The sequence below is a fragment of the Pelecanus crispus genome, chromosome Z (genome assembly GCF_030463565.1).
Source record: "Pelecanus crispus isolate bPelCri1 chromosome Z, bPelCri1.pri, whole genome shotgun sequence".
Taxonomy (NCBI): domain Eukaryota; kingdom Metazoa; phylum Chordata; class Aves; order Pelecaniformes; family Pelecanidae; genus Pelecanus; species Pelecanus crispus.
The window spans coordinates 27,970,322-27,992,724 of NC_134676.1; the positions used below are offsets into that span (position 1 = coordinate 27,970,322).

Genomic DNA, 22,403 nt, shown 5'->3' on the forward strand with positions numbered 1-22,403 from the left:
AGCCTGCATTCAAAGCATTGGAAATAATACCAGGCACAAAACAGCCACTAAGCCATGCCCAGGTGTAGCATGAAATGACAGCCATTTAACTGAAGCTGAACTTCCTGGCAAAGAAGTTTCCAGTCAAAAGCAGCAATACATGCACTGCAAATTTAGATCCCCCTTAACTATATATTTTTTTTTTTTTTTTTTTTTTTTTTTTTTTTTTTTTACAAACTATAACTTTTGTCTTGTGACAGTCTTAGCAGGCCAAGAACAGGTTCCATTTAGATACATGTGTCTAAAAGTGAGAATAATTTTCCTCTGTGATACGACTGCAAAATATTCTTCAGTGTGGTCATTCTATTTTAATTCTACAAGGATGGTCATCGCTCCTAAGTGAGGATTAATACTGTGCTGATAAATACTTGTTCAAGCCACCAAGCCATGCGTTGTTTTCAGTTTTAGCCAATGTCTTTACCAGTGGCTCAAGTTATTCAAAGAAAAAAGTGTTAGCAACCTCAGATAAAAAGAGTATCTCCAATGCAGCACAGATTGGTGACTTGGCAATTGTGACATTAAGAAGAACAGTTACAAAAATAAAACGCAATGCATATGGTTTCAGTTTGAGAAACCTCATTTACATGCAAGGAATGGTGGATTCAATTCATCAGCTTAACATAATTAAATGGTGATGGTAAAAAATGAGTATTAAAACAGTTACTCACTAAGCTTGTGAGCCTCAGCTTCCACATTGGCAACACTAATTTCTTTCTGTATTTCACTTTTGTCGAGCGTATTTGGAACCCCTGCTATCTAACAGATCAGAAAAAAAGATTTTATTATGCTTTTAAATGGGAGATAAGGGATAAAACCCCTTGATGGGACACTAGGATTTGATTGTACTATCCCCTCCACATCAAATACAGTGCCACAGTAAACACAGCATTAATCTTTCCCTGTGATTTTCTTCTTACTCAAAATGATGTTTTTTCTCCTTAAAACCCAATTGACTCTTTCATTTGCTGTTAGTGATTCAATATTACCTTTTATTGTACTCAAGCTATAAGTAATTTTCAAAGCAAACATAGTATTAGGGGCTGCATGCTATGTCTCAAATTTTCTTCTTGTATCTTACTAACTACTTATTAAGGCATCATGCTCTTTAGAGCAAATGCAGCTACTTTGGTGTCAATTAGTACATCAGTTATTCTAAAACCTTTATAAAACTGTTTCATTAGGTGATGCTGAAGGTAAAGGCAATTTTTCTCTGGATTAAAATCAGCTGAAAAAAAAATGCAAACTGATGCGTAGTACCCGTTCCATTCAATTACCTGCATTTTCTGTTCTTTAGAATCACACAATTGCAATAGGTACCATGAGGAATTTTGCGGCAGAACTTCAAGTAGGCTCAAAGCAGGACGGTTCAAACCTGCCATCAGCGCCACTTCATCTTGCCAGTCAATAGCCTCATTCACTTGGACTAAAGCTATGTGAACTGAAATGAAAACAATGCTCATAAACAGCAAATACACTTTTGTGGAAAAAAGTCCATTGCTGTCAGCATCTCACTTTTTGTAAAAGCCAACTAGGGTGGCAGTCTATCTGGCAGAGGATTATCTATTTCAAGACCAATCCTATGAAGGGAGTTTCTGGCTCTGTGCGAGCCCATATGAGAGCAGTTCAATCACAGCTAGCTGGAAGCTTATGAGTGAATTTCAGCTCTATATAGAAGAGGGGGTCAAAATTTACAGTATTCTGCACACAAAAGGACCTCAGACATAAGGAAACAGAGCAGGCAATAAATGATTCGATTCTGAACTGAGGAATCCTTGCAGCAAAACCAACAAACACAGACATTAGCCACCCAAAAGACTAGTAGAGAAGGAGCAGCAAGAAAAAACTGTTGTAGACAGACATTAGCTACTTCTGCGTATTTTATAAGTTTCCACAGATATTTTTTGTTTGTTCCTGTAAATTCAAGTAGTGTTCAGCTGGAATCTGGAAGATCATGTGTTACGTGCACACTTCCACAAGGATCCAGAATGGCTTACTGTTTATCTGATTGATATGGCCTTGAATCTCAGCTTGTGTCAGCAGCTCCTCGTAGACATCTCTCTCCTCCTCAGAGATTGTGCCGTTCTAAGAAAACAAAGTCATTGCTATTACACACAAACACTTTGCAGCGAGAAAAGCTGTTCAGTGGGAGTAATTAAAATTGTATCAGCTGAAATATTTGCTAGCTGTATTTGTAAAGGAATTCGTTGACCACATGAACCAAAGAAATTAGCACTTCATGGTAACTGGCTGAGCAATGTTTAAAGCATTTTCTGCTTCCTGTAAAATGGCCATGTAAATATAGTGTAGCATTTTTCAACTACAGAAAGCATTAGCTCTCATGTAAAAAACAAAGCAAATAATTTCACATTAAACATCTGTGGTAGATGTTATACTTTATGGTCAGAAAAGGTATCTTTTTTTGCAACTTTGTAAACATAAAATTTGTTTTTTCTAAAGCAGTTGATAGCAGAAAACCATTCTTTTTTTGGTTTTAGCCTTCCAGTATTTAATCCTTTGGTCAAAGTTAAGCTACATCATACTTATAATAATCATATTCATATAAAATTTTCTGTCAGCTTGTTGCATTACCATTATTTATCTTATTTAGCTTAAAATTATTCTTTTTTTCCTACTTGCACTAATTTTAAAAATTAATTTAACTTAATTTTTAAAACGGTAATACCACAGCATGAGAAACTACATGAAGGAACGTATATACTAGGAGTGCTAATAAGATACCACTACCTTAAGTCTGGCGTTTGATTCTTTTCTCTTTTTAGCTTCAAAGAGTTCATTCTGATAGTCCTGTGCAAGCTCCTCATCCACGTTTAGCAACATTGCATTTTGGTTCCTCAGAGTTACAATGGTTTGCTCAGCTATTCCCTTCTCAATAGCTTCGTTAATTGCTATTACCGCTGCATGCACTAAAATTAAAAGCACAACCCAAAATTTCAGTAAGCAAAACGTATTCAGTTCAAGTACTTTTACATCCTTGACCCCAGGCTTCTTTTAAAAAGAAAAGGCAAATGACATGTGATGACAGTAGAAATATAACTTCCTTGATTAAATCTGGGGAAATCACCTATCAACAGGAAATCACTTTGTTGTTGTTGCAAGACAACAAAATGATTCTATTAATAGAAGTAGCAATAAAAGATTCAAAGAACAACAGCTTATATGCATGTATGATCTTATAAATAACCACAACTTATCTAATTCCTGCCCATTTGGTAAGCTGCCACATGCAATTTCTCTGTTCCTTCAGCTTCATTCCCTGGCACTGACACACATCTCACCAGGGACGCTTTCAGAACACCAGGTTGGAAGCCTTCCTCCTCACATACATGTTCCGTGATCCGTTTATTATTAATACTGTCACTGAGTGTTTAATATGCATTCAACAATTTACATATTCGCCTTCAAGCATCCCACTCCTAATGCTTCCCCTAGATCGCAGCACCAAAAGCACTCAATGTCTGTTCAAAGGTGACACATTGCTGTCTGTTCCATGTTTGCCCTTCTTCCAACTAGGGGGTTACTACTGACAGAAAATAAAACATGAGTTACATTTTATTGTTCAAGTCCTATGTCATTCAGAAGGCAGTTATATGCAGGAATTGAAAGAATTTTCAGTAGCTTTTCTCTTAGTTAAAGCTTTTTTCATGTCCATGAGGATACAAGACATATGAAAGTATTGTCTAAACTAACTATATCTGAAAGATACCACACAAGAACATGGAAATTCAAACTCCCTGAAACTTGTCCCCCAGAAAACATAGTTAAAACTCCCATGCAGGGTGCAACCCTGCATCCCACATTCTAAGCCTGTCTGAGATGAACTCCTTTCCTAACTGATGATCTCCATGAGCAGCTGGGGAACCAGAGAGACAGCGATGTAAGAGCCTCTACTTCTGTCACCTGCAAAGCCACAGGACAGCAAACTTCAAACGAGGGGGAAAAACACCTAAAGGGCTTTAACAGGGTTCCCAAAACATCGTTGCACAGGAAAAGGGGAAAAGAGCCATAGGACATGCTACAGCCATTGACCAGCTTGAGCATTCAACCTTTCCTTTGAGAAAACAAGAAAACTTCTACTACTAAATGCTTGACTCCAAGATTTTTAAGAGTCAGAAATGCTCTTGCTTTTCCACACAGCAAATTTACATGAATGTACAAAATCAAAACCACTTGCAGCTGAATTAGGTGTAGAGTAATGCCTAACACACCCCTCCCAGGTATTCCATACATACATTTGGCCCTGAGATCAGTCTAGATGAAGGAATTTCTCTAGAGCTACAGTTTATCTAGACCTTCATGCCACAAAGAGACTTCAATGATTGTCTGGTGGCACATCCATCTCAAAGATTTTACAGACATTTCTATATAAAAGGTAATTCCTGATAAATATTTATCTAGAACCTACCCCAAAGGAGGAACACAGCAGCTTGTCTAGGATTTACTTTCATGCCACCAATGAGATGCGTGAGGGAAAACATGAATGCCATCTTTCCTTATTCTGTCAGTATTTACTTGCTATGTGGCCTTGCATGGTTTTGCTAAACTGGAGAAAAGCATTCATTAAAAAGCATTCATTTGGGATTTTTGGGATTTGTTTGGGATTAAGTCTAACTGAGGGTCTATATATCTGAGTTTAGAGCCTTCAGTTTCTTTCAGTTTATGAAGGAAAGGAAAGATGCTTGTCAATGATTAGGAAATTTGAGTTTTTAGAAAGACAAAGGGGTGTACAAAGCAGCTGGTATAATGGAGGAGAAGCAAGAAGACAGACATACTGGTTCCATTGACATTGAACTCTACGAACAGCAGAAGTTCAGACTGCACATTAGGGAAATGTTCTTCACTGAGAGGGTGGTTGGTCACTGGAACAGGCACCCCAGGGAAGTGGTCACAGCACCAAGCATGTCAGAGTTCAAAGAGCACCTGGATGACGCTCTTAGTCATATGGTTTAGTTTTAGGTAGTCCTGCAAGGAGCAGGGAGTTGGACTCAATGATCCTTGTGCGTCCCTTCCAACTTGAGATATTCTATGATTCTATGAACACCCAGGTCAACTTCAAAGGGCTAAGAGAAGACTGCGGTTCTTAGACACACGTATCATCCCCGCATCCTCATATAAAACACAACAGATAGGAAGGGTGTTACACAGTTGTGTAAGAGGCCTCACTGATGTAAGTAGAGCTGGCAAAAAGTATTCAACAGGTAGGTGCAAGGTTAAGACAGATGTGAGCAGGTATTGGTGGATGTTGTGAACCCATCCACCAAGAGGACTGTGAGAAACCTGACTGGCCTTAAAAGAGTAGCGTAGAGGCATGGAATTACAGAGAGGGTTACTTGCAGAATAAGCTCACTTTGAAAACACTCAAGTTACTCTTTGCATGCTGATTTCTACTATTGCTGACAGCACAGCAAGAGTCATCAGCAATTGTTTCACTTCATATATCCTTTTGCTTGCTACATTTTGGAAGCAGGGTGGTAGACCCTTTCCTCTGCCAGGATCTCCATGTCCAACCCCACTAGTGCATGAGGGTTCTGATAGCAGATGTTTCCTGTTGTGGGGCAGGGCTTGTTATCTACAGCAGACTCCTTGCCCAAAGAGACAGAACCAGCATCAGGAAACCCTGCTTTTCTATGGAAGACTGAAACCATTTCAGAAGTTAAAGGAAACCCTACACACACTATAAAAAGCTTTCAGAGAGGGAAGTTGCAGCCCTTTCATCTTCGGGGAAGGAAGGAAGTTCCCTGGAAAAGTGCTTTGTAGTCACTAAATCTCTGAAAACTTGCTAAAAAGAAGCAAAACTACCCCTATGTCCAAAGGCAGTATTTTAAGAGCTAGCTTTGCAGAAGCATGCACATATTAAGCTATAGCAGGCTCCAAAATATACATCACAGAAAATGTGAATCAACACGCAAAAGCATGTTTTAAGTTAAGGTCTGGAAATTTCAGCACATTAAGTAACATTATGAATCAGCTTGTTTCAATTATGCTACTTTACAGGGTTTAACAAAGCTGCAATGTAACTCAATTATAATGCAGCCTTTAGTTCCCCCCTTTCCGCCACACCATACACTGTCTGTGGTACTGTTACTGGTTTGTATCAATGATCCCCTTTGCTATTGAACATACTTGAGCCAGCCCTTCTGTTCTTCAGTTTGCTGCTCTGAAAAAGGCTAGGATTTTGAACAAAATAACTCAAGTATGGATTTAAGTGGACACACCTCATTTCACATCGTCTAAGTTCAAGCATTTTTTTTTTTTTTTTAAACATATCACTTTATTCCACAAATAAACTGAAAGAGAGAAAAAACAGAATGACAGATAGATAGGCTTGGGCACCAAGAAAGCACTTAATTTTGTTTTTCAGTGGAAGCTGCTGAAGACAGGCTCAAAAGGACCATAACTGTGCATTAATCCCCCTGAAAAGGAAAAGCTTATTTTGGATGCACCACCGGGGTTCTACCATGCCGTGGGTTACACACCACTGCTCAGACAGATCGAAAGCGGCCCATGGAGGCAAGTGGTTCCTCCATGTATGCACCACCGTACATGAGAAAGTTGTCTATCTGGAACAATGCCTTGTCCTCACAGCAACCTGAGGAAAACTGCAGGAGCCCAACACAGGAAGGAAGCACAGAGAAGACACCTTGTTCCCATGGCTGTCTCCACTGTACGCCCTACAGTGCAGAGGCAGATGCAGAGCTCAATTCGTCATTCTAGAGAAGCACTAGCTACTAAAACATTAAACCCATGCAAAAGATTGTAAGAAATCTTTGTTTCTGGTAGCACTTCCTATGGTTCAATGGAGATGCTCAAAAATGCAGGCTGAAAAATTGCAAGAGATCTTGTAACAACAATACACTGTGATAGTGAAAACTTGCTTGCTTTTCTTGTTATTTATTAAGAGGTGGCAAACTAGATGAATTAAACAGAGAAAATGTTTTGTTAGTGATCTGTCAAATTATCCAGTAGAAAACAGAACAAGAGCCACACTTACATGCAGCTTCGTCCACTGATAATTCACTGGCCAGAATCCCACCAATTTTACTAAAAGATGGCATCTGTATACCGTACTTCTCTAGCTCCTTTCGCATGTTGCTGATTTCTTCCTCTGTTCACATTAAAAAAAGAGATATTATCAGAACAAAAGCATAAGAATTTCATTATGAATCACCATACCTACAAATATGGATGCAATGTTTTTGAAAGTGCTTGTGGTCAGGGCTTCTTAGCAGTTTTTCCTCCCCATTTTGAAGGAATCTAAGATATGACAAGTATTCCATGCAAATTCACTCCCTTCTGTCCTTCAGAGACTGACATTCATTAAAAATAGCAGCCTCCTGCCTATTTAATTAGGATGTGTTCAGAACAATCTTGCGGGAGGAGAAAGACCATAATAGAAAATATGTACAATGTTAGCAGATTTACTGGGTGAAGAAACCATCTGACATGATTAGATAAGCTGTTTATTACCTGTGAAGTCTACTTTTCCCAGTAGGTCCTGGATCTGTGGTGCTAATCCTAGTTTGAACAGATATAAACTGCAAAGAAGAAAATTAGAATTTAAAATTCTGCATGTGGTTGAGGTGTTTTCTTTCTATATAAAAGAAAAGCACTTTTATGAAGCTTGTCCTTTAACCCTTGAATTTCATGGGCCAATACAGAATAAATTAACCGTACAGTTTTCTTTCTGCTGTATTTTTGGGAAAAGAATAGTATTGGGAAAAACAAATCAAGATGTGAATGCACTTTAGTACAGATTATAGCTTTGGATCTATGTACTGTTTTGACTTGTGTTATTACATCCCTGTAATTAATAGCTGAAGACATACAAGTCACTGACACCCTTCTTACTAAGTGTAGAGGAACAAAGACCTATAAGCCCATCCAAGCCCATCTCAAATATATTTGTGTCATTGGCTATTTAGCTTTTGGAAAATTAAGTAAAGTCAATTTAAAGTGCTATCCAGGAACTAATATTTTTGTTTCAATATAGCATGAACAATATCTATACTCATTACTCCTAGAGCTCTGGGGTGCTATCTGAAAAAACAGCTGAGTACATACATATTTTCTCAATATCATCCAAACACAAAGCATGTATTTATCTACAGAAGACTAGTGTTTTATAATTTATCAGTTAAATTCAAGAAACAAGCAAGTTTTGCAAATAGGGATCAAAAATGTAGATTTTAAAAACATGACTTAAATAACACATTCCTCCAAAAGGATTATTTTGCACCTCTTTTTTAAATTACTTCACCCCAACTTCATACATTGCAAATGTGCATTGTGGCTTGGGGCTTTTGTTTCTAGAGGGACACATTTCCCTTTTGTGTTTTGGGGTTTTTTTTTGCTATTAGCAAATTACAAGATGATATTTCAAAGCAAGTATTTGTAGCTGTCACATTTATTTCAGAGCACACAGAATCAGCATTTCCTCTTCCATGCTACCACGGCTACTCCTCTGTGCTGTCACGACCTGGATGGACACGACAGCACATCTCATGTAGGTCACCACTTTTAACTGCTGCAGCCCCTCAAAATCATTGCCACTGTCACCTTTCAAAGCAGTCTCAAATGCAAGTTAGCTATAGCAGGAAAAAACCCACATGACTATAGTAATGAACCAGGTCCCTCCATTACCCTGATCTGCCTGCCAGTCTTTTCTTGTGGGCTTTTAAAGAGATTTTACTCTAAGTTTGAGACAGAGACACAGTCCTGGCTGAAGCGCTGGGTGTCATACAAACAGTTATGGAGATCAGCAGCATCACAGGGCTACGCTGGCCTTTTGGGGGGTCACCACAATAAAAAGACAGAGGGGGAAAAAGGTGGTATGAACATTAGAGACTCATATTTTTGCTGTTCAGCACTTCCAGGAGGATATTGAGCCATGTGTGTTACTTCCTATGCTCCTTTGTTTGGATAAACTTATTAACCACCAGGTGGTGCTGAAAATGTGCTTCAAGTCCTGCAGGGAACACAAGGATGCTTCTACTCTGTATTAAGGTATACTTTCACTTGAAACAGCTTAATGCTTTTATAGTGTAACCTGAACCTCAGGGAACCCACATAAAATCAAAAGCAGGGGGTCTTAGGGTTAAGAAAGCTGGAGATGAGGCATCAGGAGCAGGGGAGAAACAAAAGGGAAAGGGCAGTTCCCAGGTGAAATTCCCTTTGCATCACCTACATAGAACTGCAGTTCATGTCAGCCAGAGGTTCTTGGGTCTTGTTTTAAGCTTAGTTCATGTATAACATGCTGTAAAAACCAGATCTGAAAATAGTGCACTTTTTTAAAAAACATGCTTGTTATTCTGCTGCTTCCTAGGAAAACAGTATTTTGAAGCTGTCTAGCTTCAGAGGAATAGATTATTCAGGATGTAGCAGTGATCTGCTTGCAAAGATAATTTGAAAACTGAATTTTGGGGGGGGGGGGAATCTTGTAAGCACTGCTATTTAGGAAAAAGAATCACTGTTAACATCTTAATTTAAAGGAAGCAGTTCTTAACCTCATTTAGTTGAGGACCAAATCCAAATTGGCTTTCACAAGAAAAATGGTACAAGAAATGACAACTTTGCATTTTTCAAGTCTGGCTTTAAGAATTGATGTTTCAACAGGAGAAAAGCAAGACAGTAATTATATACACAGGAGTCTAGAAAGTGTTTGCTAAGCCACTCCTTCCTGGCCAGAGCAGTGCTGTATTTGACAGTGCAAGTTGTTCCACATACTGTAAGTACAATGGTTTTCATTTCAGACTTGAACCAGGACATATCCTAAAAATGTATTTAAACCATTTTGCTTAGAGTCATTGTCTCTCTTCAGGCCCTTTAATAGCTTAAAGATCAGCAAAACCCCAAATAACCAAAGACTTTCCCTGTGAAACGTGAATATTTCAGATGTCAAATAGACCCTTTGGACAGATGAAGATTTTTGCTCCTATTACCTACAGTTAAGGCTATTTCATGCTTCTTAAATGGGCAATTAAAAATAATCTTATCAATTTCAAGCACTTAAATTATGCACACTCGCTGTGCATAAATGAATTAATGTAGGAAAAATCTCAACTAAAGATGGCTTCAGGATTTCCAAGAATGGGAATAAGAAAATATCTTATCTTTATTAAATGTACAGTTTTGTTGGAAAGCTCAAGAATCATGTTGCTTCAGAGTAATGGCTTAGTAACAACTAAGAAAGAAAGTACGCCAACTTCTCACCTCTCTGAGAAAGTGCTCAATTTTCTGAAGTTATAAGCCTTTGAAATTTGAGCATGTGTTCCAAGATGCATTAGAATTTAGCATTTAAACCCAATGGTTATTCTTCATATAGTGGTCCTGTGCATACACTACATCTACAAACGTGAAGAACCTGCTTGCAATTGCTGTTTCTAGATGCTGTGGTGCTGGACCCCAAGAACAACAGGAGCATGGACTTTTCCAGGGTCGGCAAACCCTGCACTGATTTCCCCAGAGAGGATGCTCTGACAAACCCAAAGAGTAGAGCGGGTGGGTTGCACAGCATAAAGCCATGGGGACAGACACCAGCAGGTCAGTAGTTACAACAACAACAGAAGGGGAACAGAATTGGACTCCTGCAGCTCAGTGTTCCTCTGACACCAACCCAACTGGGAACACTGCTGGCCAGGCAAGTGCCCTGTCCTTAATTCTGTTGTTTCCCAGCCTGCTTTCAACACAGGCTGTGTGCCATTCAATACTGATGCTGGAGTTTGATTTGAAAGACTCCAGTGAAGGACTTAAAACATGCATTTTAGGAAAAGGCATGGAAATAAATGAAGCTCAACAATTGTTTCTTCGATTCTTACATCCTTCATGGGATGCAGGCTTAGGGCCCTACACTTTCAGGGGAAAGCATCATAAGCAAAAGAATTGCAGGTCTATTCCCCTTCAGTGTGGCATGACACATTTGATATGAAGTCCATCTCTAAAATAATAGCTCGTAAGTACAGAGTTATAGCTTTGTGTTGGTATACAACAAAGGAAAATAATTTAAAAAAGACAAACAAGAAAGTCAAAGAGACAACACAGACCAATTCTGATACTGGCACATCAAGGTGGAGAAAGGAAAACTTCTACCAAAGGTCAACCCATTGCACAATTCAGTTCAAGAGAAAAAGCATTATTGCCACCACAATGATTGGGCAGGTCTTGACAAGGTATCTAATGGATGGGCTTAGGGTTTATGTAGCATTCAATTACATAGCTGATAAAGACCCCTCCATACATGAAGAAGGAAATATCGGAAAACCTCACTATGTTCTTCACCCTCCTGCAAAATATCTGAGCTGGCCCATAACGTGGCCGGAAGGGCACACTGCCCCATGTCAGCCTGAGCTGCTTAATATTAAAGCCCTATACATCCATTCAGGAAATCACTTCAGGCTTACACCAGACATTGGCTGACAGAACAGACCACACTACCAAGTTTTAGGCGAGAGCTACCCCAAAACAGTCCTGGTGATACTGTCCAGTTAATATTACACCGGGTGTGATAATTTCAAGCAGCAACACTTGTCAAAGATAACAAAAAAAAAATACCAGGGCTGTCAATTCTGAACACCTAGCATTCAAAAGAAATACGATGAACTTTGATGGTATACCCTATTTATTGGCAGTGAGTGCACATAGCAGAATGCAAGAGTGGGCACATCATTTCAAAGATTAGACCTTAAAAAATTTCAATTACAGCATGTATTGAATAGTTTCTGACCTATAGCCCTGGAGCAGCTGACGTGTCTTTGAACACCATTAGGAATGTAGAAGAGAGTTTGGGGAGTAAGTTAATTGTGTTCTCTGCAAGCCTAGTATGCAAGAAAGTAATGAAAGGAAAAGGTCTCCATGTGCAGGAAATGAGCTGAGAGAGCCACAAGAGGGAGGAGCTGTCTGCCAACACCACTGCCCCTCACACCAGGGACAGCATGAGGCAGATGTTCATTACTTCTAGTACTAAACATCAAGAAAATCCTTAGAGCAGAACGTAAAAGAATTTTAAGCTCTACCTTCAGTGGTGTGGTCAAAGCCTTCCTGACTTTACATTCAAAATCAAATTGTTCAGAACTTTAAAGCTTGGAAAACATTAATTTTTACATGAATGACAGAATACAGTAATTATTTGCTACTCTTTTGGGACAGAAAGATGTCAGTTTAGCATCGTTTTCACTCTAATCAGCACGTCTGCCCCAAGGATATATTAATATTTTGCTAGGTTTTTCTTCATTTATTTGATTTGTGTTGCAGTATGGGTTTTGAAATGGTATGTGCACTTTGTGAGGGGGTGTACTTATTGAGAGGGATATCTGCGCTAAATTCAATAGTCCTTTATTTCTGTTTTGAAAATAATTTGGTCAATAGTCCTGCCAAAGTTGGACTTTTGTATTCAACTTTAAAATTAATGAACTTGTAAATTCTGATAGATTTTGATATTTGTTTACCCTAAAGCCATTCCAAGACTTACACTCCTAGATTTGTCAGTTACTTTAACTTCTACTCCCAACACAAGTTACCTTAGAGCATGAATGCAATATATCATCCTAGGGATGTTTTTCCTGTCATAGACGTCTGTAGTCTCTGGATAAAAGATCTAAAAAACAAAGAGCACACAGTTAAAGGAGAAGACATACTTCTGAGCAGAAAAGCAGCGAAAATGAGCTCTCTGCAGAACTATACATTAAACTTACAGAAGTTCAGCTGTTACTTCTATACAGTTATGAATCATGTCTCTTCTGATGTTATTTTAACTTTATCAGTAGTTTTCATAAGGAAGAGTTTAATAAAGCATAAAAGCTACTTAATAAGAGGGAAATAAAGGAAGATAAGCAGGCGGTATTTCAGCAAGGTTTTTAGAAAAGGTCCTTCAGCATGAGCTCAGCCAGTAGCGCTCGTCCTCCTACAGACACCCAAAACCTGGGATGCAGTTACAATTCACAAAGCCTCATTGCAAACCAAACCTATCAAGTATGATTTAAAAATGCAAAATTCTAATTGCCAGCACCCCTAACTGTGTGAATACATCATTTAACAGAGAAAGATATTCAGAGAGAGGGATATTAAGCAATTTAGCCAAGAAGTCACATCATAAGTTCCAGTTCTGGTTCTACCACTAATTGGTTCCTGGCCTTGGTCCCAGTCACTAAACACTGTTTCTCCACAAAAATAAAATAAAAGACTTAGCTAACTGTGAGAGTTGGCAGCGTGCTTCCAGCCCAGGACGAGTACTTGGGGCTGAGCCGTCCCATGGTTAATAGGACAAGACCGAGTAAATCAGGAGCACAGTGCCCTCTTCATTGTTTGCTCACAACAGGATTGGGAGGGAGACTCAGGAAAGCTTTTTGCCATGACCATCCTCCGCAACAGAAGCAAAACCTTTCAGAGGAGGGATGGCAGGGTGGAAATCATCCAGCTGAATGGAGGACTCCAGCTGAATGGAGGACTCAAGTTAGACACAAAAAAATAAAGCCTGACCTGGGAGAGGCAGGACTCTTCTCACCTAAACTGCATTTCTGATGGCAGTCACAGGTATGCCTTTCTGCTTATGGGCACCTGCAGTGACTTTGCCCACAGTGACTGGACACTAGCCCCTACAGCCCTTCAGGCAGCCATCTGAACATCCCACAGCAGATGGGGTAGCGCCGAGCCTGCCCCCACCCAGGCAAGCAGAGTAGGTGTTTCCACACAGCCCTTCCTTAAAGGATTTTCATCTAAAAAAGACTCACTCGTGCCCAGAAACAGCAGCAGAGGGGAGTGCTGACAAGTGAAGACCCGCAAGGAGGAAGGTAAATGAGAGGTGACCCAAGAAAACAGCTGGCAGAAGAGGAACAGCAGCATAGGCAGGCAGACGCACTGGAGAGTGCAAGGACAGTCTGGAAACAGGGTAGAAGCAGAGAAACTGGGACGTACATTAAGAGGAAGAGGCAGCAAGAGACACGATGAGAGGTAGTAACCTAAAGAAAGCAAATATTTAAGTTTTCCATTTTAAACCATATTCCCCTCAGGCCCCAACAGAGACTGTACTAGCAATAAGCTATAGGTAAAACACTACTAGTGTCCCCATTTCTCTTCCCACGGGAGAAGCACCCTGAGCATTTGTGCCCACAGCACTTGTCCACAGCAGCCTGAGCCCACGCACAGTGGCAGCAGTAGCACATAACTGACACTGCCACTGCTTTCAGCATGACCTTCTCTTCAGATTTGTTTCCTGAATTATTCCTTTCCCGCAGACTTACTATAAGCAACCATTTATGCTCCACCAGTTGAAAGGTGATGTCCATGAGTCAGTGCCTTGAGCCAGTTTTTTTGCTAAAATTTAAAGGCTTACCTTAGGCAGACCAATGGACTCCATTGCTCTTAACCACTGCACAGTGTTGTCAGTGTGCCGAAAATGAAGGCCAGATCTCTATTGGAAACACAGAAGGAAGAGATGATAAAAATCACATAAAGCAAATTTTCTAATTATTGATTCTTCTGTTGCTTTCCAATTTTATATCCTGAAGTCAAGTTCACGGAATTTTCCCTTGTTTGATCTGAAGACCAAAGCATCATAGCTGCAATCATGCTAATGAAGCATCCTAACACATCAACAGCCCCACACTGTCCAGCTCATTCTTTTATGTAACGTAAGTCAGATTTGTACCCATCTGGGTGGACTGTGACTGAAGTGGCCATTTGTACAGCCCTTCAGTAGTCTTTGGGAGTAAAGGCTGGCTGTCAAATACCAGGAGCCACTACCTCCAAAATATAGAAGTGGTAACACTGCTTAGCACTACTGTGAAGGAGAACAGATAAGGAGCTTTTAAGTCACTCCTCAGATCTACCTGAATACTTGACCCTCCATACAGCCTATGCAAGCAACAGTTAGAACAGCAAAGTAGGAAAGTATTTTAATTTTTTTTTTTTTTTTTTTTTTTTGTTAATTTTTAAAAAGTCAGGGTAAAGGGGAAAAAGAAGCCTGAACTCAAGTTTTGGAGATTTTCAAGAGAAGCATTTAAATGTAACCAGGATTCTTACGGGACCTAGAACAGCTTAATTTCTCAACTCTCAAACAACAACCAGTGATTACACCTTAAAAATGTCTGCTTCACATTTTTCCTGCCCCCTCTTCATGTTGAGATAATGCATTCCATAGTGGGACTACTGCATATACATATATGTATTTCTATATTGTTGAGGATCTTGGAGTTAACGAACAGCTCGCACAGGTAGCAAGCTAATCTTAATTACTGGTAGCTTGTTTTTTTGCTTCTCAGTGTCAAATTTGGTAAACTAAACACGCAGATCTAATGAAGTGAATGTCCTCCCATACGAAATGAGGAAAATTTGGAATAGTTATCAAGTTTAATTACTGAATTGCTTTTGGCTCCTATTCCTAATGAGAAATAATTGTATAAATGGTAAAGCTCATGTTCTCCCTGGAGCCAGAAGTGTAATTTGTTCAGCTTTAAAAACATTAAGTGACACTAACATAGTTTTTCTAAGGGTAAAACATTTCTAACTTGTCGTGCTGGCTTCTTAGGGCTGTGTGCCTTCCGTCTAGTCTTGTCAGCCTTAGAAAAGAGATGCAGGAAGTTAACCAACCACACTTGGGTATCTTGAACAGTTGGAAGACAGACACTACATTTTTTTTGCTGTGTTGGTGAGAGAACTGAGAAAGTTATTACCTTATAGCGTGCCTGCTCCACATCATAGATCTTTTTGTCTGACACGATGTTAGGGGCAAAGAATTTCGCGAGTTTGGCAAGGTAAACACCATTTCTCAAGCCTTCCTCCAGCTCTGTAGTTGGGGGCAGCTCTTCTTCCAAGCAGACCTCCATCCACCTACAAAGACATCATTTGAGAAACATTATTATTTGTGATTTTAATAGAAGTGATATCTTTCACGTACAAGCATTGTACTTTTAATGTCACTGCCACAACATAATTGTAATCAGTAAGAGAAAAGGGCACAGGCTAAGAAGAGAATTCTTGTATTCATTCATGTTGCCGATCAAAATGACTAGAGAATCATATCTGCACTGTGTGGTCATGACCTGTCTTTTAACAAACAACATGCTTTGACATATACATCCCTTAAAGGGTCTAATTTATTTTGTGTTTTCACACTGCTGTGTGAAAATGCTCAGATCTTTTGAACAGCACTAGGCTTTTAAATTGACGGTAATTTAAGCTGAAACCAGAAAAAACCACAGGGTGCTGCGTATTATTGAAGTTTGCATTTAAAAAAACTCTGTGATAGCTAGGCCAGGGCTGAACCCCAAAAGCATCAAGGCCAGCAATGTGTTGGGCAAGGCTGGTTCCTGCAGCCAAGGTGCTCTGCAATGCAAGCTCGCAGCAATGCTCATCTCTGTACAGAGCACTAGCTCATCCTCCTCCCACATCACATGGCAGCTCTCCACATTCACCTGTGAAACACATGGTGCCGGTGCTGGAGGAAGGAATGAAGCTTTTTGTTGAAACAGCCCAAGGTACTTTATGCATTTGAGGTCCACCTAGCACTGAGTTGGCTGAAACATTCCCACTGCCAGTCAGGTGGGATGGCTTCTCATCAAACAGTGACTAAATCCTTCGATGTGGTAAACTAGTTATGTATTTGAGATTTAGATGTGATAGATATGGTACTAGATGGAAAACAGTAATTATTAAATACATAACCGGTTCAGAAGGCCAGTAACAGACATAAAAGTATATTATTTAGTATGTTTATGTTGAGTAGCCAAGAGAAACTGCTACCAAAGCACTCCTGAAAAAGTTTAGACTCCTAATCACTGGACCAGAAGTTCCTTACGTTGGTGGTCTAAGTGTTTTGGCCCTGAGATATTACCCTTATTTCTAGCAGCTAAATCACTTTTCAAGAGCTAAAAATCTGCTTAGTTCTTTCCCAATATTTTTTTTTTTTTTTTTTGCTTAGGCAATCCCTGCTGTTGTTAGAAGGACATTAATACCATTACAAATGGACAAGAACAAAGCTGAAGACATTAGTTTACTTTAGTCACTAAGTTCACTTTGCTTTACTGTCACTAAGGCAGCGTTGCTTTATGCTGCATGAGACAGCATTAAAAATCGAACATCACCTCCACAGGGGTGACTTCAGAAACCAGAAAGCTGGGATCCAAGTTGAAAATGAGCCAGTTTTTCCCCCACCACAGAGAAGGAAAAAAGCTCACTACATCATTTTGTTTCACGTTAAAACTCAAGACAAATTACCTACTCCATTACAGTTTTGGATTTGTTACAGGACATGTGAAAGTTGTTTCACTGAATCACAGACTACCCAAATAGCTCTTCAGGAAACCACCAGCCATAAATCTGGGACAATATCACACAAAGCTGCACGGAGCAAGTGTCATTAGGAGAACTGTAGTTTGCAGTATAAAAGCTGTTTCAGTGAGGAATATCGTATCCCTGACATGTTTCCCTGCTCTGTTCTGCGTTGCATGTTCACATGTTATGGGTCCATGCCAAGGGTCCCAAAATTCATGCTTATTAGTGACATTTTATAGACTAAATAGATATACACACTAAGGCAAAACATCACATTTGTCTTCCCCATAACAGAGGGCAAGGAAGAAGAAACAAAGAATGCGTACTCCCAGCAAATGTGGGTTTCACCTGAGCCAGTTACCTCCTTCTACAGAATGTAATTCCTAGAACGTGTCTTCTAGAAAAAGAGTTGTATGGAAAGGAGGAGGAGCTTGCTGAGCTACAGCAGGTATTCACCACAAGCTGAAGCTGACCCTGTTGTCCAATGGACCATCTCCAGTGAGATGAATTGTATGCCCCCAGAGCAGGGTTTGGTACTTTGTACTGGATCCTTTACACTTCTAATTCTCAGTTTTCTTATGAAAACATTTTTCTGACATCTTCAGTCCAGGGCTTCAAAAAAAGATTACATTGGAACTGCCTTTGAAAATACACACGTGCCCCACAAAATTGCTTTACTCCCTTCTGGTACAAAAGTTTGCTACTTAGAGGCAACTTTCCCCTGGCCCAAAACCAGGTGGTGCAGGAGCTCCCCTTAAAAGCCAGCCAAGCCCTGCTATTTGCCATTCCATCACAAGCAGCTCGTCCTCAGGCTTTCCTTCCCCATACAACTGAGGTTCACCAGCAGCAAGAGCTCCATGTGTAAGCACTGGCCCAGGTATTACATTTAACAGCCTTATAGTTGAATGTCCATTGGCAAGGCATCACTTAGTGCTAAGAAGGAAGGGCTAATAGCAGCCTGGGCCCAACACTAAGGGAGAGTGGCAGTCTTCACAGCAGGTCTAGGTTATAACTTACAACCTATAACTTATATAACCCTCCAAATTCCTGTTCTTGTGACACAAAGAGCTTGCTATTCATAACCTGCTGCTGGTTTTTTGAGGCAGAGGAAAGGATGCATTTGAGTGGGTTGGATCTGGTTTTATGAAAGATTCTATATAAAATTGAGTCATTCCCCAAGCTCTAAATGAGATGCTGATCCAAGGTGAAAGCTACTCCTCAGCTTTTCAAACCTCCCATTGTTCAACAACAGCAAAACCTTTTTTTGATTCTTTTCCAGCATGGTGAAGAACCTTTAAGATTAATCTGGAACCATCCTATTCTGGAGAGGGAGGCTACCCTGTCTAGTGGGTAAATGCAATACACTGAGGAACAAACAGGAAACAGTATGAGGAAGCAAAGAAACCAGCAACAAAAGAAAAAAAAAAGCTAATTAAGAATACAGTTGTCAATCCAACAAGTCCAGATAAAGATACAAGGAAACAAGGCTCTCTTTAGAAGGAGAATGTTAGTAACTCAGTGGAAAAAAGGGAAAAAAAAAAGAAAGAAGTAAATGGAGCAAACCTGAAAGATGCAAAGAGTTTCTTTCCATTTGTAGCTAAAAACCTCTAAGTGATACCCATTCTAGAAAAACTCACAGGTCTGCAATAGGGCAACTGTAACCTACAGCTTTTGGGAATCAGTCTTCAAGACTAAGAACACAGCTACAGCTGTATTACATATAAGACAGGCTTTACCAGTGTCTGGAAGTTGCAGAACTTAGCTACTTAGTGAAAGGATTTACTCAATTTTGCACATGTTTAATCAGAGGAAGGAAAAGCCTCGGGATTTGCATGAAATTCTGCAAATATACAACCATCCTTGTAAGCTTTAGTTATGCAAACAGCTGCCCAGCTCTCTTAGTCTCTCTCTTAGTATTTATTGAGCCATCTGTAGCACTTTTCTCCCCAGTGCTTGCAATTACAGTAGTTTTGTTCCCTTTACACTGATTCAGTTAAAAAGGAATTGTGGTTTTAAACAGAAAGAAGCATTACTTTAAGGTTGTGAGGTTCTGCTTTTTAAGACAGTTTGGCAAGTTTATGAAAGTTATTACATGACTTGGTGCTGACAGCAGGAGCAGACTGGACTGAAAAAAACAGAAATCCTTCTACTTCTGTTTCTTTAAGTAAAACAGAGAATATTCACCTGACAATAAGGATTTATAGGTACTTTGGAGCAATTTATTTTTCTTCAGGGCTAAAAAAGCAGCATTGCCTTTGGCTCACCCACTGTTTTCCTGAGCACATGGTAATGTAGCATCAGCACCAGATTTAAGTCTGTTGCAGAAAATCTTCCCCACAAAAACTAGTTAATACCATGGCTATACAAAAGGAAGGGTCTATAACTCAACATTAGACGGTGTGTTTTTCTTCAGTATGAAGCTTGTGGTGTAAGACTATTATAGCTATCAAATGTGCATTTCTGCCATTTCTTTTTTTACAGTGCAGCACCATAACAAATATTGTGTTTTTAACAACCTTAACTTACAGACAGATGTATGCCATGAAAAAGTGTCACAGTGGTGAACATGATGATTGACCTGGTCACTCATAACAGCCAAACCCAAATGCCACTCCATGGTGGAGGGACAAAAGGCTATCTCAGGAAGCAGACCAAAACTTACAATGTCCCTGAAGTCCTGGGTACCACCACCAAAATTAGCAATCATTAGAATAGCCCTGCAGAGCCATGCCAGTTTTTGTCTTATCATTTGGGTTCAAACACGCATAAACAGATGTTTTCCTGAAGAGACATACCTGGGATCATACACCAGTATGCATAAATACAGCCTGCTTTTATTTTTGTAATACTGCAGTACTTGCCAGAACAGAAAATGCTTTTTGATTTGCCTTAGACAAAAACCCCAACCCACACCTGATCAATGGAAATAAATCTCCAAACCTTTAATTCCAATACAAAGTACAGGAAAGCTTGCCAGGAGCGAGTATTGAGGTACAGCTTCCTTTTGCTTTGCTCCATTCTGTTTTGACTCTTGGCAATTTGAGGCAGAGTGGTTCAGCAGTGAATTTCTGGCAAGATAACAATGATGACTTCTGTGCCAGACCCACAAGCAGTAAACATCACACTGCTCACCAAGAGATTCCAGTTTCTACATTTGACCACGCAAAACAGCAGCAGTATAATGAGCTCAGGCTTGCACTTTAAAAGCAAAAAAAAAAAAAACCTGAATCTCATTCAAGGGTCAAGGGAGTTGGAAGCACCAGCGCTGCACTGTGAACTTAACCGGTTATGAAGTTGTCATTGACAGTCTGTGTGATCAGCAAAGCACACACTGCTGGCTAAGGGACTGGAAACGCTGCAGCCAGTGTTCAGTAGAGAAGAGAGAATACATTGTATAACCCACCCAAAGCCCATCACATTTGGCACACACACTGGATATTGCAGCAAAATTTATACTTGTGCTGCCCTGCCCTTTTGGATTTTTGCTGGACCCAAGTGCACCAGGTTTTTACCTCCTGGGAAGCAGAACTTTGGAGAAGCAAAGATTGGACTCCAGAGCCAAACTCGGAACACTGGATGCCACTGTGAAAAAGGTATAGTGAACACAAGGTAAAGATAAGTTACCACCCATTTACTAGCTCCCTGGATCACAACAACAGCCTTTCAGTCTGGTTCAGGTCATGCACACTGTGAGGAAGTGAAACAGACTGTTGAGCTAGAGATTACAGTACATCCATCTCATTCCAAGCAAAGGGTGAAAAAATCTTGTTGCTAGAAAATAAGAGTGACAACAATCAGTCCCAAGCAAAGTGTAGATTCTAACTTTAAATATCTGTGAAGTGGTGGGATTATTTTTAAGTCAAACCCTTTATTTGATGATACTTAGAAATATACAGTAGTCTGAAGCATAAGAACTCACCATTTAGAGTTCCACTTATGTCTCTCGTTTCTGAATCTAAAGATTTGTTAAGAAATCTCAGCTCCTAAATCTTAATTTGCTTTTGGATTTTAATGCAAAAAAGATCCCCCCCCCCCCCAACAGTCCCATAAATATTGCTTAAAAAAGGAGGGTGAGAGCAGCAGAAGCAAGCTACATGTGTTGCTTGGCTGAGCAGGAGTGGTGGTGGCGGCATCGATTTGTTTGTAAGGAAAGACTGTGTGCCAACTTTGGAATTTGTTCTCATTAGACTGCAAACTTTTGCATGATACATCTCCTAAGCCAGAAACCTTAGAAAAAGGTTGTTTCACAAATAGCCACATGCTATTTCCAGAGGAAAAGCATGCAAAGCTTCCAGCCATTTCCTGAAAATAGATACAGACAATTTGAATACCATCACAGCAACAAGTGTGAGTTGTATAAAAAACTGGGCAAGCTTGGAGGCTCCGCTTAGAGGTTGTGGAGAGCAGTGACAGAGCAGGCAGCTGAGAAAACTACTTTCTTCAGATCTTTTTTCTCACATTCTGGTGCATTCAGCCCCAGATCTTCCTGACAATTGGGAGCCTTGGCTCAAGTTTTCATGATTCTATGATTTTAAGTTAGGGCTAGAGCTCTCTGCTGCCAGCTTACTCCTGGAACCAACACCCTGGCAACATTGTCTTCTAAATCTGAGGCTCTAGATTCATATTCCAATGACAGTCTGTACTGAATCTCAAGTTTCATCCATCCTAAAAACATGCTTTGTCTGAAAGAAGATGCCATTTTGTGATTGTGGGTCACTGGAGCAGTGTGGGGAAGGAAGATGTGATGTAGGTCATTCCAGTCACCACTTCTCTTATATTGCATACAAGAAGTAACATGAAGTGGGCACCATGGGGAACACTATGGCTCACTTGGCTACACAAGATCTCAGAACTTCAGCATGTAAAATGAGGGTCAAATCCTTTAGCAAGAGATTTTGAATTAACTTGTAGTGCTCTAATTTTTTACCCTTCTGTAAGCCAGTTCAAATTCAAAGTTGCAGATCTCTGAGTCTCCAGCTAGGGTTAGATTTAGCAGCATATCAACTTATTTTTATGATTATGATTTCACCAGGGAGAATACTGACTTTCAGTAAGAGCTACGTTGAAAGCTGTGAAACATTCAT

General features: G+C 39.9%; 1 protein-coding gene across 1 annotated transcript in view; it reads right to left on the bottom strand.

Moving 5' to 3' along the window:
- Positions 1-22,403, bottom strand: part of IQGAP2 (IQ motif containing GTPase activating protein 2) — a 132,512-nt gene that overhangs the window by 48,408 nt on the left and 61,701 nt on the right. The window contains exons 3-9 of the mRNA XM_075726007.1: positions 15,720-15,876; positions 14,381-14,458; positions 12,570-12,646; positions 7,525-7,592; positions 7,049-7,162; positions 2,785-2,963; positions 2,034-2,121 (exon numbers count right to left, since the gene is read on the bottom strand). Coding sequence (XP_075582122.1) covers positions 2,034-2,121; positions 2,785-2,963; positions 7,049-7,162; positions 7,525-7,592; positions 12,570-12,646; positions 14,381-14,458; positions 15,720-15,876 — 761 coding nt within the window. The remainder of the gene's footprint in view (positions 1-2,033; positions 2,122-2,784; positions 2,964-7,048; positions 7,163-7,524; positions 7,593-12,569; positions 12,647-14,380; positions 14,459-15,719; positions 15,877-22,403) is intronic.